At 35.6% G+C, this 17,560-nt stretch overlaps 1 protein-coding gene and 1 long non-coding RNA gene across 4 annotated transcripts in view; one reads left to right on the forward strand and one right to left on the reverse strand.

Moving 5' to 3' along the window:
* Positions 1–17,560, forward strand: part of Picot (putative inorganic phosphate cotransporter protein picot) — a 28,151-nt gene that overhangs the window by 9,237 nt on the left and 1,354 nt on the right. Inside the window, exons 1-7 of one of the 3 annotated variants that reach the window (XM_011302534.1) lie at positions 6,021–6,944; positions 13,129–13,319; positions 13,599–13,838; positions 14,979–15,066; positions 15,346–15,572; positions 15,749–15,898; positions 16,215–16,589. In XM_011302534.1, coding sequence (XP_011300836.1) covers positions 6,827–6,944; positions 13,129–13,319; positions 13,599–13,838; positions 14,979–15,066; positions 15,346–15,572; positions 15,749–15,898; positions 16,215–16,589 — 1,389 coding nt within the window. In that variant the 5' untranslated portion in view covers positions 6,021–6,826. Of the gene's footprint in view, positions 1–6,020; positions 6,945–8,770; positions 9,125–13,128; positions 13,320–13,598; positions 13,839–14,978; positions 15,067–15,345; positions 15,573–15,748; positions 15,899–16,214; positions 16,590–17,560 lie in introns of those variants that run through there. The other 2 variants (XM_011302536.1, XM_011302535.1) reach the window with 2 other exon arrangements.
* On the reverse strand, positions 10,378–13,592 carry LOC105265174 (uncharacterized). The gene is made up of 3 exons (XR_892054.1): positions 13,450–13,592; positions 10,689–10,815; positions 10,378–10,606 (listed from the first exon to the last, which is right to left on the reverse strand). It is a non-coding gene; the product is annotated as an uncharacterized lncRNA (long non-coding RNA).

Consider the following 17,560-nt stretch of genomic DNA (forward strand, 5'->3'; position numbering starts at 1 on the left):
TTTTTTTTTTCAAATCAGCCAGTGTATCTGTTATCACCAGTGAATCACGCCCAATCCCGCAGTTACGGCACGTAGAAATCGATGGTAAACTCTGATAATAGAATGGATTTCTCACATATCAATCAGTGTTTCTCTTCTATCTCCACATCGATAAAAAAAACCATCAGCTAGTAGCAAGGGTGTGGCATTCAGCAACGAGCACTGGATAATAGCTTCGTGGAAATTTACCGAGTCGTCAATGAAATCATTTCATCTCAATTTTTATTTGTCAACTCTCTGGTCAACAATCGGTCACTTCCGGTGGATTTCATGGCCCCATCACTCACCGTATTGTTACATTCAAAAATCTCACCACTGAATTGCCAATTAAAATCGTGTTATTCATTTTTACTCCGCAATTTAGTCATTAAATCGAATTAAGGTCAAGTTCTTTTCAATGGGTTCAATCGTAAATAACTCAATGATTTTATAAAATCGATTTCTCCTTTCCAAAAACCAATAAACACTCATATTTATCTATCAACAATTTATTGGTTTAGTAAACGCAAATAAATTATGATTAATCATTATTATCATTACAAATTATGACAATTAAATTGAAAAAAAATTTTGTTGATATTTTTTTCTTCTCTTTTTTTTGGATGAAAAAGAGGAAAAATTATCGGAAAATTGTGTGAAAAGTTTTGGAATGATGTAGTTGTATCAATTGGAATTTCATTGAAGAGATAATTGCGGGAATAAAAAGTAAATGTGATTGATTTTCGCAGTCTGGTAATTTACAAGAAGGAAAACGGCTGTTAGACCTGATCATAAGGTTTCCCGCATAACTAACTAATGAGTCAGGGTGAACCGATTTTTTCCGCCTGAAGCAGCTTTTACGGTGTAGAAATCAGTGAATTGTCATGAAATGGAATCTTCCGAGAAATTGTTGTCCGGGTAAACAGGCACTTAGACATTTGTCTTGGGAAGCTTGTAAATCAGCCGATCCTCTTCGCGAGGTTAACAGCAGTAGAAAGTCTGGAGCGATAACTGATGCATCAGGTATAGACTTCCTGCTAAATGAGACCCGCTAATCTTCAAAAAGGTTCATCTTCTCAAAGAAACCATTTTCCGAGAACTTTTTCCCCAGATCAAGGACATTTTCCACCCCATTGTCCTTTATTTGAAAATAAAGAGGGAGAGAGGGAAGAAACAAAACTTTCGGAGTATAATAACAATTTTTTGATAAAATACGAACTTTTGGAAAATATGACATCAATGTTATTTGATAAATCCAGAGATTGTTAAAAACAGCAAAAAATTACAATTTACTTCAGATTTTTCACATTAGAAGGAAATATTTCTGATTTACTCCTCATTGCTAAGGAGAATATATTAGAAACGATTGGAATTATGTGAAAAAATAACACGAGTTCTCACATTCACATCTCACTTTCCCGAATTTTTTTCACCGCGCGATCTCGAAATCTCCGAATGATTCGTTCATGAGTCATACGAGTTCACGTTCAAGGCACTCCACCGGGTCTTCAATTGGTAATAAGTCGGTACTGAAAATAGTCGCGATTAATTCGAATATTGAGACCCTTTGGGCACTAATAGAAAATTACATTAGAAATATCAGTATTAAATTATATGAAATCTCTGTAGAATTCCGCATTGACGAATCAGTCAACCTCCCGAATATTTGAGTAATTAGGAAAATTAAAGATCTCCTTGAGAAATTAATTGCGATTGAATACAAAACTAAAAACTAGTTTTCTTGAATTTTTGCAAGATCAGTTCGTTTCCTCATTAATTTTAAGATTTTGAGGGATTGAAATTGAGTTCAATTCACATGATTGGAGGCTCCAGTGATATTGCGACATTGTGACTGAAATTTCAATAAATTTCTAACATTTATTGATGCTTTAATGGCGAATAGTGGCTCATGGTCGAGCAAGATCCAATTGAATAATTCTGGACGATTTGAGGCTGTCCTTGTGGTTTCCGGATTAGATTAGGCGTCTAGTGTCGTTTAGGGTCAAACTAGTAATCAAAGGGTTCAACACTTCCATTCTGTCTTTTGAGTTCAATCGTAAGTTAGCGGATAATTAGGAAATCGCTGACTTCCTTCTCGTCATCTATTCATGACACGTGCAATTTTTCTTAATTCGTCTCTAAAAAAATCAGCTGTTACCATAATTATAATGCAAAAATCTCATAATTTCTTTGACAATTAATTAATAATTTTTATAATTTTTTACCCTAATTTCCTACATAGATTTTTCCAAATATACAAATATTCAATATTTATTACTGGTTGATTTTTCATGTTCCCATATTCCAATAATTAATATATATGGAAATATATGGAATATTCCCGTATCCCATATACATAATATGCAAATGTTTAGGAGTAAAATAAGAGTAAAAGTTTCAATCCAATTATTTTTTATTCGCTTCATCACCACGTGACGCAGCGATTAATAATTTGGGTTCATTTTAATTGCATTAAAAATTGTACTCCTATGGTAATGTTACGTAACCACTTATAAACTTTTTTTTTCTACTATAAATGATAACTTCACAATTACTGATGATCATTATTTCTGTTTTACCATCGGTGGATTATCGATCGCGATCCTCAGTGGATTGAGCGCTGTCCTCTCGATCGTTCTGTCGATAACGAAGCTTTCTGGATTTTTCTCCGATTACGCAATGGGTAATTATCAATTCAAAAATAGAACAGATCAGGCTAGACCGACTCATCACTCAGATCGAATCACCCGCATGACTTGCGTAATATCACGTTACGATACCTCGCAACAACAGTGACAGTCACAGTCACAGTGACAGTGGCTATTTACCTAGAACTAGGACTTCCGGATAATGAGATAATGACCACTAAAAACACGGCATCTTATCACGAGAATAAACACGCAGTTTGCGATTGATCAGACAAGAGAATTATTGGCAAATGTCAGGGGCTAAAATTGGCGACAATTGTTCGATGATGCGGGGGATAATTGGAATTCAGTCGGGGTAATGAAGCCGTTGGGATGTGTCAATCATAATTGCACAGCAATCTTTTCAATGAGCAACAATTCTCAGGCAATTTCGTATTAATTTTCCGTCTAATCGACGGGAAAAATTGTTTAGAAAAAGTTATGATTTTATTTAAATTAAAAAAAAATTATGTGGTATGTCTCCTTCATTTCGTTGGCCTCTTTATGAAAAAAAGAACATTAAAATGAAAATACCGAATTTGTTACAATTATTTTAATTTCACTTGATTCTTTGTGGTATTTCTTCGGGAAATTTTAACGTAATTTTACGTAATTTTTACGCAATTTTCGTGGTAATTGGCGTCAATCTAATTCCATATCAATGGAATAACTGATTCGCAGAGGGAAAATGAAAATCATTGAGTAATTGAAATAGTAACGGCTCACACAAATCACCTGCCTCCAAAGTCCACCATTACATTATATTTTTTTCTCCGTGTCTGGTGATGACTTCATGATTTCATTTTTTTAAAATCGTTAATTTACTCTTCGAATGTTGAGTCACCTAGATGTGTCTGCATGATATCCATTGCATTACTCATCGCAATAGATGGCCGAGTTAAAACTTACAGCGAAAAAAGGGAAAAGAAATGGAAAGGTGGATGAAAAATGAGATGACAACTGCAAGTTGTTGACGGTCGAGGACAAGGACATGGGAACTGTCGGATTTAAGTTAATTTAAAAATGTGGTTGAAGAGGCGAGAGTCACGGTTAAGCAATTTTTTGGCACCCTTTAGACATTTCTAAATTTAGAATTTTTTTTTACAAGTATTTATACATTATATTTCGCGGACATGAATTTACGCTCAATGAATAAATTTCCGATTTTCCCGGTTAAACCTTGACCTGTAATCTTCCACGCGTTCTCTCTATCAATTTTCGAGAATGGGTAATTAACGACGGAACCTTATTCTTAGATTCCAAAAATTTACCTAGTCGATTTTAATAAGATCTATGGAAAAAAACCATTTTAGAATTAACGAATGATAATGACATGAGCTATAATGGATAAATTGATTGATCGAGTAGTTTACTGATTATTCAAGGAAAATCTAATGGTGTTATTTTCCGGAAAATGGTTGCCGTAAAAAAGCTGTTGAAACTTGTTGAGCGGTTCGAGTTCAAATTGATTTTCGGATTCGGCGTATGGAAGCACTTTTCAAAGGATTTTTAGATGTTTATCTAGTTGTTTATAGCGACTTGTTGATGATGCTGGGAATATTGAGTAACACTTTGGCAGTTTTCGAATCCTGATCGAAATAGACACTGACAGCAGCTTTGCATCAGTATTTTTATGATGTTGTACATTTCGCTGAAATTAATTTCAATAGACTGATAATTTCACAAAAGTGGAAAATGTGGATTTCAGGTGCAGTTTCCATTCGTATAAAATTGCATTCCGAGAAAAACATTGAAATTAAACGGTGATGTACAAGATTGGATGGTTATTTTGTAGACAAAAAATTGAGCTTTTAGGAGTAAAACGGTTCGAAGATGCAAGACTATTATTGTCAGAATCCTATTATTATTATCAATCTGTGTTTATCATAATTAAATACAGTGAGGACTTCTTATCAATCAGCGACATAACAATTTGACCCGTGATGATAACGAACTTCATACATTATCCAGAAATCCGCGGAATCTCGATATTCCCGAATTTTTATCAATTTTTCCAATTGACACGCATGTTTCTACTATATATGGATGATTATAGTTTTTCGGAAAAATTCCGAATCACTCGGAATGGGGGATTATTTTATTTAATTAATGGAACGAGATAAATTCATTTCTGGTAATTGAGAAATTAGGTGCGGCTGGTGTTTCGTAGGAGGAAAGTATGCGATGCGATAATGGAATTTATCTATTGACGCAGAGCGGCTTTACGAGATCTTTGAATTTTCGTCACATATATCGTAAATTTAAGGGTCTCGAGCTCGTGGAGATATGAGGAAGAATTTTCCGTTGATTCCATGTTTGTGAAAGATGATTCATCAACAAATAGGCGGTTTTCGGTATTTATGGAACCTTATTCAGGATCGTTGAACCTCACTACATATGAACTTCAAAATTTTCCACGAAATTCAGGGAAATTTAAGAGTAAATTAAAACTTTTATCAATATCATAAATTTTTGATTCATGTTCGCGTCATAGCGGAAAAATGATTTCTTTACTTTTTACGGTTTTTGCGTGGATTCTAATGAAAAATTGATACAATAATAAAATTGAAGGGTTGAAGGAAATTAGGGGTTTTTTAAATTTTCTTTAATAAATTCTTCGAAGTGAGCGTCTGAATTTCGGGGATAAATGGCTCTTCGGGGGGTTCGATAATGAAATAGATGTTCTTGCAGTAAAAATGGGTTTGGGTTTTTTTCAATTACTGATTAGATTAGCGCATGGAATTGACATTTATCCGGCCGGAGACCGTGTACTTGCAACTGATAGGAAAACAATCTCCAAGATTACAACACCGATCTTCCATTCGATCTCAGGGACACATTTTTTTGATGACTTATGCATTTTCTTCGAACAATATGTATCATTGAGATCAATTTTTCCACACTTTATGTTTATTTTGGCAGACGAAATTGATTGACACAGGCACAGAATAAAAAACCGGAAATTTGTCATAATAGTTTCCAGGTTTATTTTTCAACGGAAATCAATTTTAGCCCAATGATTTTGGCCTTGAGAAAAAACTCAAATCATTTCGTAGTAATGGATGAACCTATGACTCAGAAATGGAATTGCAATTGTATTTAATTGGTAAATTAATATTAATTTACGAAGAATGAAAACATCCGTCAGTTTGACTATTGTGGGATATTATTATGACTAATATTGTTATTATTGAGTACTGGGGAAGGAATAGTTCAACAGTTGGTGGAGAATTCGGGTTCAGATTTTATTTATCTATATAAACTCAAATTGAATAATTTTATTATTCAATATTATTTTTTATAAATCCAGAAAATTTTGATTTCCCGAGCCATCTTCTGTTTGATATATACTAATTCAATAGGATATATCTTTTACATAGACTTTTAATTTATTATTTCTTCACGAATTTCGAAAATAGTCCATATTATATCTATTTTTATGAATTCTTAGTCGATTTTCCAATGGACATTGTAATAAACATTAATATCCAGAGCATTCGAATTTCCATAAAACAGCGGGAAAAGTTTCAAAAGGCGACCGTGCAGAGTCTCCAAGATCGTAACATGTGTCTCGCGATTGGTCGACGGTTAGTACTTCCCCTCCGTCCCTCCTCCAACACGCGTCATCGCATTGGCCTCACGCACGCGAAATCACGCGTGTGTCTGCCCTCACCCACACACAAAGCCATGATGCCGCGTAACTTGTAGATACGTTTCACATAATCGTCGTTATCGCTTCACAAAAGTACACAACTCACACGTTGAAACGCATTGCCCGCGTATTGGAATTACCATTAGTCCGTGGAAGTCAGCATTTCCGTCCTTCTCCGTCAGTCTCGTCTTCAACATTTTACCCAGTTGTCGTTATAAAAGTCTCGACAAAGTTCCCTCGAGTCTTAACTCGCGCGTTTCACTCGCGACACCACTCTCAAGTGTTTGTTAATCATTTTTTTTTTATTCTCCATTACTTCGGCGGTGGTGGGGCCTGGGGGGAGGGGGTACGATATAAAACCGGCGATCGGAGAATAAAGAGACTCGGTGGGGAATATCCAGGAGTTCCCAGTGTTATTGCGAAGTGTTTCCGGTGTTGCGATTTTTTAAACGTCGATTTTTGTGGTGAGATGACCAGTGCAGGTAGACAGGCTAGCAACGGTGAGAATCGGGGGCGAAATGGCCACGTGCTGGTGTGGGAGCAGCCCGGCCTCGACGAGAACGACAAGCGCGAGGCTAAGCAACGAGGTAATTAGTCCGGTTATTCATTTTATAAAATTTTTTTTATTAGGCTTTTTTGGAAGATGGTCCACAATTTTAACGCCATTTCTATGGAGTCGCGTAACCCGAGAATGCGAATGGTGCACGCGGCATCCAAGTGCCGGGATCTCTTTCTCACTCTAGTGACTTTTCCGACTCTCTCGAGACTTGAATCGCTGCGGGGAGCCCATGGAGAGCACGTGCAATATCACTCCTTCTCTCGTGTTCTCGTCATTCGACCTCTACAAATCCATCAATTTCCCCCAAAAATCTCCCAGAATCGCCAGTGACTTTTTTTTCTTACCGATTTTTGCCGATTTTTTACCGATTTTTTTGCTGATTTATATAGCAAATGTGCTCGTTGATTCAGAAATTCATACGACAAGACAAATTTTTTCATTTCATGATGACAGAGCGACAGCCCTGGTGACACAATATTTTTATTTTTTACGCTAACATTTAGATAATGAGTGATGATCGGTTAAGGAAAATTTGAAATTCAAAAGAATTCAATGTGTGGAAATACGAGGGACAGTGTTAACGAGCGCGGCCGACGTGGTCTCTAGCATTCACGCGGTTATTTAAAGACAACAAGGTATGAGACTCTACGTAGGCGTTAGTTAACAGCTAAAGTTGCTCGGGATTACTGATGGTTAAATGCCGAGTAATTTCAGGATGGCAGGATAGCACGGAGGGATCTCCAACTGGATCATTAAATATCAGCGATTAAGATCTAAAACGATCGAAGTCTCATTCACCCTTGTCTATGACTTCATCCAGAAAATCACGGATTTTAGAGAAAAACCTTGAGAACCTTTTTTTTAACTCATAAATTCATGACAAAAAACGTTCTTTGGTATTTCCCCCTGAAATCAATAATTTTTTAAATCAATCGAAATTTCTTAGATGAGTCGGTAAAACTGTTCGATTCGACTTTAGATGTGGCTTAGTTTTCCGTCGATATCTCGGAACTAAGCATTTAGATTAAAAATGTTCATATAACCTTTTTTGTAGATCAGAATCCGAGCGACAAAAAAGGTTCTTACAAAAATCTCGCTGTGTCCATTAGAATGACCGAAATCGTGAAATCTCTCAAAGCCTGCGCAGAATTATCGCTCCCTGCAGTTGGCGATAAACTTCAAGGCCACCGAAATCCGAGTCCAGCACGAAGCGGGAGGGATTCATGATTTTTTTTTCTCGAAAGTCATATCAATTTACATTTGATTGATCGATTGTGCAATTAACGTGCAATTCCTTGCATCATGCTGCATCGGGGCAAAGTTTTTGTTTGTCATTCTAGAATAGAATAAAAAAACATGTAACGCAACAATGAAACGCACTTAATCTCATGAATAAGGAGGAAAACATAAAACTACTGAGAATTATTTCATTTCCGTTAGAGTGAGTTACTTCACACGTTGGAATTGTTTCCGATGATATGCGTAAATATGGAATGACGTCAGAGACTCGGCTGTCACGTTCACGTGCACAGATCACGAGTCTAGAGCCTCTCCCACTTGATGCATCAATTCTTTCCGATCATTTTGTACCTCTAATCGACGAGTGATGATTTTTTTTTATTGCTTACTCAATTTATGGAGTCTGTTTCCATACGCTTACACCGGCCCGCCACGTGCTCGGGTGCCGGACACAGCCGAGGGCTTACGATACCCAACGGAGACCCCCGACGACCCCCGATCCACCGCTTCGGCTCCAGAATTGCGAGGATTATGTTAATAAATTAGAAGTTTTGATGGGATTAATGAGGGTATATATAGGGAATTGACAGATGAGGGACTAGTTTATTTCGTTGTTGAATATTCGAGTTCGATCTTGGCACTTCGACCTCGCGCTCTTGCAGATTATCCGCAGAATCTTATTGACTCCGAGGAAGCGGATCGAAAAAATTGTAGAAAAATTTAAGCTGACGTTTTTCAAGCGGCGAATTTTGCTACAGACATTGTGAAATTTTAAGAACAATTTTTGGTTTTACAAGATCAAATTCCGATTTTCGGGTTAATTCTACTATAATTCTTTTCCGTGTAAATATCTGAATCATTGTTAATTAAATTCATTTTCGGAAGTTCAGTGGATTTTAATAATGAATAATGACGAATCAATACCGCTGCTAATCCGACATCAAGTAATTGCAGATCCTCACCTATTAGGTAAAAAATTACATGTTAATTTCAGACTGAAATTTTTTAAGAGAAATTCGATGAAAATCAGGAAAATAGCTGTTAAACGACTCATGAAATTTTGATTAGGTGGGAAAATCGAGAGCGCAATGATTTGTTTATTTATGTCTCAAAGATTCCACGAAATTCTACACCCGGAGGAATGATGTGTTCGAATTATGTGACTTTAATATCATTTGAATAAGCATTTTCAGTCAAAATAACATTTTCTATCAAATTCCTTTGAAGTCAATTTTCCGCTCCAAATAACTCATTAATATTTCATAAATATCCAATTTAATTTATTCTATTAAAAAATATTTATTTAAATTCAACAAATCGACATTTTATATAATTTTTTCTTCCATTCAAAGAACCTCTACATAAGTGGTAAATACATGTTTTGTGGGCGAACAATATACAAAATATATTTTATATATTTTTTGAAATTCAAAGAAATGTCGAATTGGCAGATATAAATGTTTTTTACCTATTTTTCAATGGAGATATTGACGTAAAGAAAATTTAATCAAAGAAATTCAAACGGAGTCTTCAATTTCTCGAAGTGTATGAGGTAGGATCCTCCGAGGCGATTAATTTGTGGTAAATACCGCACATGATTTTCACGAGTTCAAAGAGCATTGAGCAATGGTTCTTCATGTTGTTGCATTGTGGCTTGTTGGAAGGAAATACAACTGGATCGCGGCCAATAAACTTCAGTTGCTCGACCTTCCCTTTCCACGAGGGAAAATGGCATTGAAGTCTGCATCGTAGGAGAAAAAAAAATGACGAGAGAGGAATTCCCTAAAAATCACCAGAAACAAAACGTAAAATCTTGTAAAATTTCTACTCAATGGAGGATTAAAATTTTGGTAATCCCAAGACAAAAAAGTTTTGAGGCATTACAAATAGAAAAATAAGTCTTTTGTAAAACAACTGTGTATTAATCCTTAATCCTACTTCAGCTACTGCCAGACAAATGCCAGACAAATTCTTTTAATCCTCATCATGATACATTAATCCTCAGCATATATTTTCCATGCAAAAATAATCACTCTCCAATTCGATTATTTGGTCTTCATAATTTGAAAATAAACTGATGAAAAATCAAATAAGAACACGATAATAATTCTTATCATTAATAAATAATTGATCAATTATAACAAAGTCAGTTATAATATTTTCTTCTATTTATTTTCCACTCATAAGATTTTAATTTAATATAAATAAGGTGAGAAAGGCCATTCTGTCTGATATAGGTTCTTTCGGTTTTTGTCTCACTTGGCTATCGCAATTATCGTATAAACAGTTCAACGTTATTCAACTACTCAATTATTTTATTCTACTCTTGAGGTACCCTACTTTCCACACGCCCTTGACGCCCCACATTCATCAGCCCGATTTATTTCTAGTCATTAACTCAAATCCGAGGAAAGAGAGTAGAGGTTTCTTCAGCTCATCTCCAACATTTCTCTGTTGAACCGACAAGATTATCATCAGTGTAAATTATGATGGAAGGCTGAGTTATGTAATAACTGATTTAGACTCTATTTACTGAAATAAATTGAGGCCCCGGGTCAGTCCGGGTCAATCCGGGTCACTCCAGGTTTCCATTTACTCCAATCCCCGCGCAATCAGAGATTCAACTTCTTAAAAATCTGGGATTAAAATTTACCGGGACACTGAAAGAATTGTCTTCACTTTGGGTAAAGTAAAAATAATCATTAGCCGAGCGAAAATTACAATTCACTTAGTGAAAAGCTAACATGTTTAGGATTAAGGGTTAATTACAATGACAACGAAATATTCATTTTAATAAATTCGTTTTAGACGAAAAATAAATGAAGAGTGTCATTGGTGGTCTCAATATTGTTTATTGATAATCATAATTCTGAATACTTGAATGATAGATTAGGGGTAATTCTAATTACATAAAATGTTGAGAATTATAGTGTAAAAATTGTAATTTTTAGGATGATGTACCAGAGGACCACATGTATCTTCTTGAATTGTCATGAATAATTCAAAGGCTTGTTATTAGAGTAGATGCTGCGGTCACAAATGTCAATTGAAGAAGTTTCTTGGGGAGTGGGCGGGTTTCGCCATCTATCAGACCGCCAAAATCCTTTCTTAGAAACTATCATAGATTAGAAGTAATTATTAGTCGCTGGAGTTGCCGACAATGAACTTGTGCTTGTTTCAATGATCAAGATTAATCAAGATTAAAAATTCAATTACATTTGTTGAAAAATTTAGCTAAATTATGTGAAATAGTATCAACTTCCATTGAAATTCCAAATCGACATTTCGTAACGGAAAAATAGAATATTCATGTCGTTGTCTTTGGGGTCGAATCATCCGAAAGATAACAACGTACTTAATTTTTCAATTAAATTATTCAATGAAAATCATAATGAATCATAAGTTGTCAGGAAAAAATTTAAAAAATTCAAAAAACTATCAGAATGGCTAATTCCTTCGGCATGGAATCTCTTTTTGAATGAATTCATCAACAATTTGTTTTGGGTTTGAAGAAATTCGGAACGGAGTTCATGATCTATCGTGGATGACATCACGCCGTGTTATCAGGTGACGTTATCACAATTTAGCCTCAAGGAATAGAGATGAGAGAAAGAATTTTAAACTTCATGACTTTCGTAATTCTTGTATTGACCAGAAATTATACAGAAAAAACTTCAGTTGTTCCAAAAATTGCTAGTCTTTAATACTATTATATATGATTTGGAATATTAATTATATATATAATAACATTATACATGTAATGTTATTATTTATATTATTTGGAATATGAACCGACATGATTCAATTTCCGCGTGATTAGTCATTATTACTTTCTATTGTTATCTCGACTGAGCCATTAGTCTCGTGATTAACGATCTGTCAGCATCTACCATGTCATCTAAATTCCTTAACAGTGATCTATTGTTGACACTTAAGTCAACCTGAACTCAGTCCAAATCAGATTGCGTCATTAGGAATCGATTTGCGTGTAAACGAATGAGAATTTAGTGATCAATCACTGATCATATGTCAATAATTTTAAATCTTCCACATTATCTCCAGGAATCACTTTATTATCATTCAGAGATTTTTTTATAAAAAAAGCACTACATTCGTAAAGATAAATACTGACCGACTAGTCGAATAATGGTAGAATCAGTTTCAGCTTGATAATTACACCTGACTCTGGCATTTATATAGCTGACAGAATCCAATTCCTGAGAAATATCAAAAGGTTCTATTACCTTCCCAAAGCATCTCAGGTTGTCCCTCAAGAACTATATTATTCCTACAAGCAAGGAATCGTATTCCCACAGAAAAGTTTGTTTTATGTGAAGCAAGGAGCAAACAGCTGATTTCGAGTTCGAGAAATTTGTACGAATTATTCAACGAAATTGCTATTTATTGATCATTTTGGCTATTCAATATTCAAATCCAGGGAATGAGATTTCAAATAGAATAACAATGATGACGTGACAAGCCTGTAACTTCAAACGAAATATTTCTCACTCAACTTCACTTTATGAGAGACATCATCACCTGGAATCTCGAGCCAAATGTTTCGTTGTTGAAGGCAGAGCGAAAATATCTACCTGTTCATCCTACGTCGTTCAAATATTGAGCGAAACATGAACAAAGTATTATAAAAATGTTCTGCATCAGCTCAGACGTTCTGCTCAAATGATCAATGGTCTTCAGAGGCTCATAATTCATGGAACCATCTAATTACTCGCCTCTGCGACAATTACTACCAGAAACAATCCCCCCAAAATAAATAAATGTCGAATCATTCAGTAATATCACCGATCAATCCGCTGTGATAACTTGAGTCAACAATAATGCGCGTCTCAGCAAACACCGACTCACAAATTTTTCAGCTCGAAAATTCCACATTGACACAAAAACTCGGATTAATACATCCCTACATACATTTCACCAGCAAATCAGTAAGGCAAATATCTTTATTGTTGCAGCACTGGTTGGGTCACGTCACATAGTGACGTTTATGCTGTTTTTGGGAATGGCCAACGCTTATGTAATGAGAACAAACATGTCAGTGGCTATCGTTGCCATGGTTAACCACACCGCAATCATCGAACATCACGACGAAGTTTTCAAGGAGTGCGGGGATGCTTCAGATTCCATCGAAAATCCACATGACCCGGTAATTAGACAAATTACCAAATTCGTTCCAGACTTTTCCACACAATAGATTAGAAAATTCAATGATCTTCAAGTCATCCATGCATAATCATCATAGCAATCCTTAATCACGACTTAATTCTGGTTCTTACATCTTCGATTCTCCTCATATTTAAAAAGCTGTCACGTGTGTTTGTTGTATTTTGCGAGTTTCCAGTTGCTCCAAGGTTGAGACACTGGGGTAAATCCTGATGTTGGAAGAGTTTTTAATGTTTATTGACTGATTTTTTGTGAATTTCAGTCTTCTGATGGTGAATACCCTTGGGATGCGACGAAACAAGGCTATCTTCTCAGCTCATTCTTCTACGGCTACGTAATAACGCAGATACCGTTCGGAATACTTGCCAAACGTTTCGGATCCAAGTACTTCCTCGGTGTTGGCATGCTGATAAATTCACTGTTTGGACTGCTTGTACCAATATCCGCTAAGTGGGGATTTGGATGGCTCGTTGGGGTACGATTTATCCAGGGTCTGGGAGAGGTAAGTACAAGCATTCGACAAACATGACAAGAGCAATCACCTGTGAGGGATCCTGTATGTATGTGAATTCAGTGGGGGACAAGACATTATTTTATTACAACGAACCATTCAATTTTTAATACGAGACATACGCTGATTAAAATAGAACTTTTTGAGAAATTCATCTTCACTTATATCAAATTATTGCTGAATTAGTCAAATCTCCTGCAATGAGAAAATAAAATCGTATGTTAAGTAATTTTGCATTTATTCTATAATAATTTCTTGATGGATTAATCAATTTTTCCTTTAGCCACGATTCTGAAACAACTTAATGCAAAATCTGATTCAATTGATTTGAAAACTTGAATTAATCATATGTCAGTGTGAGATACAAATTTTTCGATTTAAGTAAAGAAGGATTTCTCAGAAAACAATGATTTTCTCATATTTTCACTTTTTTTGTGAAGATGAAACGTAGAATTGGAAGTAGAGATTATAATATTTGACGGCAATACTGCTGCTAATTTTAGAATGTTCGTGTCAAGTAGAATTCACAAGATAACTTCAATACCGAAGCGGCAAAATTAGATTTATCACAAAAACCATTGATTCACGGAGGGAAACTCACAAGACTTTTTTGTAGCTAATAAAATGTCAGCCAAAAAAGCACTTTTGATATTCCCCCCTAAAATCAATTGTTTCCGAGATAAATCGATCTTGAACATACTTTAATATCAAAATACTAATGGATAACAATCGACTTCTCGTGTTTTCAAGGCATATCTGTGAATCGACGATAGATAGCAAAATTTCTCTCACGACCTGTTTTATAAATCAGGATAAGAGTTACAAAAAAGGTTTTACCAAAAATTTCGCTACCTTCCGTCATTTTCCAAGATATTCCTGGAAAACTTTTCAATTCTATGAATCGCCGTGTTATCCTTCACTTTTAATTATTCAAACTTCCAAGGGGAAAAGGATTTTTTCGTATGAATTTTGAGTAGAATTGTCACTTAGATTGTGTAGGATAGTAGCATTAACAAAAAAGAACTAGTAAAAAAAACGAAGATGTTAAAAATGTCATAGTCGAGTGTGAACGCTTTTTTTGATTGTTCGGGTGTATTTCCTCCCCCTAGGAATGGATTATCCCTATTGCAGGGTCCAATCGTGCCATGCACGCACGCTATGCTGGCAAAGTGGATACCACCGAATGAGAGGAGTAGGATGGGTGCCTTCGTTTACGCTGGTAAGCTTCAAAACAACCGAGAAATGACAAAATTTTTCAGTTTAAAACTTGATCCTATCGTCTCGAGTCATCCCCTACCTACCAATCTTCCAATCTGCACACGAACACACACATTCGAGTCATCGCGGGCCCCACCGGATTGTGGATCTCTGGGACTTGGATGTCTTTTCGAAACATTTTATTTGTACATTGAGTCGATACCAGAGAGATTACCATGGGATTGAGTTGAGACTAATTGGATATTTTTTTTTGTTATCTTCTTTTGGGGGATATTCACAGGTGCGCAATTTGGAACTGTAATTTCGATGCCTCTGAGTGGATTGTTGTCCAAGTATGGATTCGCTGGTGGCTGGCCCTCTATCTTCTACGTCTTTGGGGCTGTTGGTGCTGTCTGGTGCGTTGCTTTTCTCATCTGGGTCCATGAAGATCCCGAACAGCATCCCAGAATCTCTGAGGACGAGAAGAAGTACATTCTCAGTGCACTCTGGGGAAGTGCTGGGTCCTCTGTAAGTTTCTTCCTTTATTTTTCGTTTTTAATGAAACATTTTCACGTGAAAGCAACTTGTTTTGAGCAATATATTGACGAGTATCTTCAGTTAATTAGATATTATCAAATAATTTAGGGGTCTATTTGAAGGCATTTGAGTGTCTTTAATAATAAAACGGACTTTAATTTCCGCAGTCTCCACCAGTCCCCTGGAAATCCATCATGACTTCCCTTCCATTTTGGGCTATTCTTATGGCTCACATGGGACAAAATTATGGGTACGAAACCCTTATGACGGAGCTGCCAACATTCATGAAGCAGATCCTCCACTTCAACATAAAATTGGTAAATTATTTTTCTACCAAGCGCAATTAATTAGCCTCGGAGTGAAAAATGACAATTCAATTGGTTCCCCAGTTTATTTTCCGATGAATACCTCAGAATCTGAATCAGATATAGAAATTTTTGTTAAAACCTTTTTTGTGGCTTTCATTCCACTCCAGAAAAGAAGTGATTGCAAAAATTTTGCTATATTTCTTAGATTCCGACATATTTATGAAAAACCCGTTCACCCGTTAATCTAATCGACTTGTTATGGTTTACAATTTTGTTAATGATTTTTCAATGATTTATTTTGATATTGAATTTGTAATCCATTTAGAATGGAGTGGTTTCTGCTCTCCCTTATCTTGCCATGTGGATCTTCTCGATGCTGGTATCTCATGTCGCCGATTGGATGATATCGAGTGGAAGGTTTACTCATGGAAAAACGAGGAAAATCATCAATAGTATCGGTCAGTATGGGCCAGCTCTTGCCCTCATCGCTGCTTCATTCACTGGATGTGATAAGTGGTTGACCGTTGCTCTACTCACCATTGGGGTCGGCTTCAATGGTGGCATTTACTCCGGATTCAAGGTCAACCATCTGGACATCTCACCGAGATTCGCTGGAATTTTGATGTCGTTCACCAACTGTCTTGCCAATCTTGCCGGTCTTCTTGCGCCTATCACTGCTGGGTACATCATTGTGGGAACGGTAAAAATTTTTTTCTTCAACTTGGCATTTTTTCATCAACCAACGGTCAATTTAACGTTTATACACCTGTACTATTATAGTACAAGATAGTAAAGTTTGCAACGGGAGTAAAAAAAAGCGAAAATGGAAAAAAAATTTTAGAGGAAGAAAGTAACTTTTTTTCGGAATTCAATTTTTCTATCAACGATCAACCAATGGTTAACTTCAAATATGAAGTATAATATGACAGCACTTGAAGGTTTAAAAGAAGTAAAAATAAAGAATAAAAAATTAGGGGATGGAAAGCAACATTTATTGAAAATTGATTTTCCCCATCAATCAACTGTTGATTCTGCATATATTCATTATTGGAGGAGGAAGATTATTTTTTTTTCCAAATTGAATTTTTCTATCAATCAATTTCCTAAATCAGAAAAGGTCGTTCACAGGGTCCAGAAGAGTTAAAACTAAAAAAAAAATTATGAACAAAATCAGTATAAATGGAAAACCTCTTATATTGACCCGCTCTATTAAAGATTGTTAATTATTTATGCAGATTTAATATCCCCCGAAAGTTTTTTGAGACTCTTGAGCTTTTTAAACAAATGCAAAAAATTGACAAATCGTCTAAAATCTGAAATTCGTTACTTATTCACAACTCTAAAAATTAGACGATACTTTCAAATCCTACACGTATTCGTCATTGTGACTTCAGTAAATCATTCCAAACCCTGGAGACTTGCCAGGTTCAAGAGTTATATTTGAATTTGATTTACGTATTTTTTCCACAAGCATGAATTTGAATATCACAAAGCACTCAAGCTACTGCACGTTACCCGATAAAAAAAAAACTTCCGCCAAATAAATCCATTCAAAATAACTAAAAGTATAAAATTTCTGCATAAAATCGACATTTAAATTCTAGTCTCTTGCATTAATGAGCTATTTAAATTTGTTTCAACTGAATTGACAGATATATATTTTTCTAAGTG

The sequence above is a fragment of the Fopius arisanus genome, unplaced genomic scaffold (genome assembly GCF_000806365.1).
Source record: "Fopius arisanus strain USDA-PBARC FA_bdor unplaced genomic scaffold, ASM80636v1 scaffold00028, whole genome shotgun sequence".
NCBI classification, from domain to species: Eukaryota; Metazoa; Arthropoda; class Insecta; order Hymenoptera; family Braconidae; genus Fopius; species Fopius arisanus.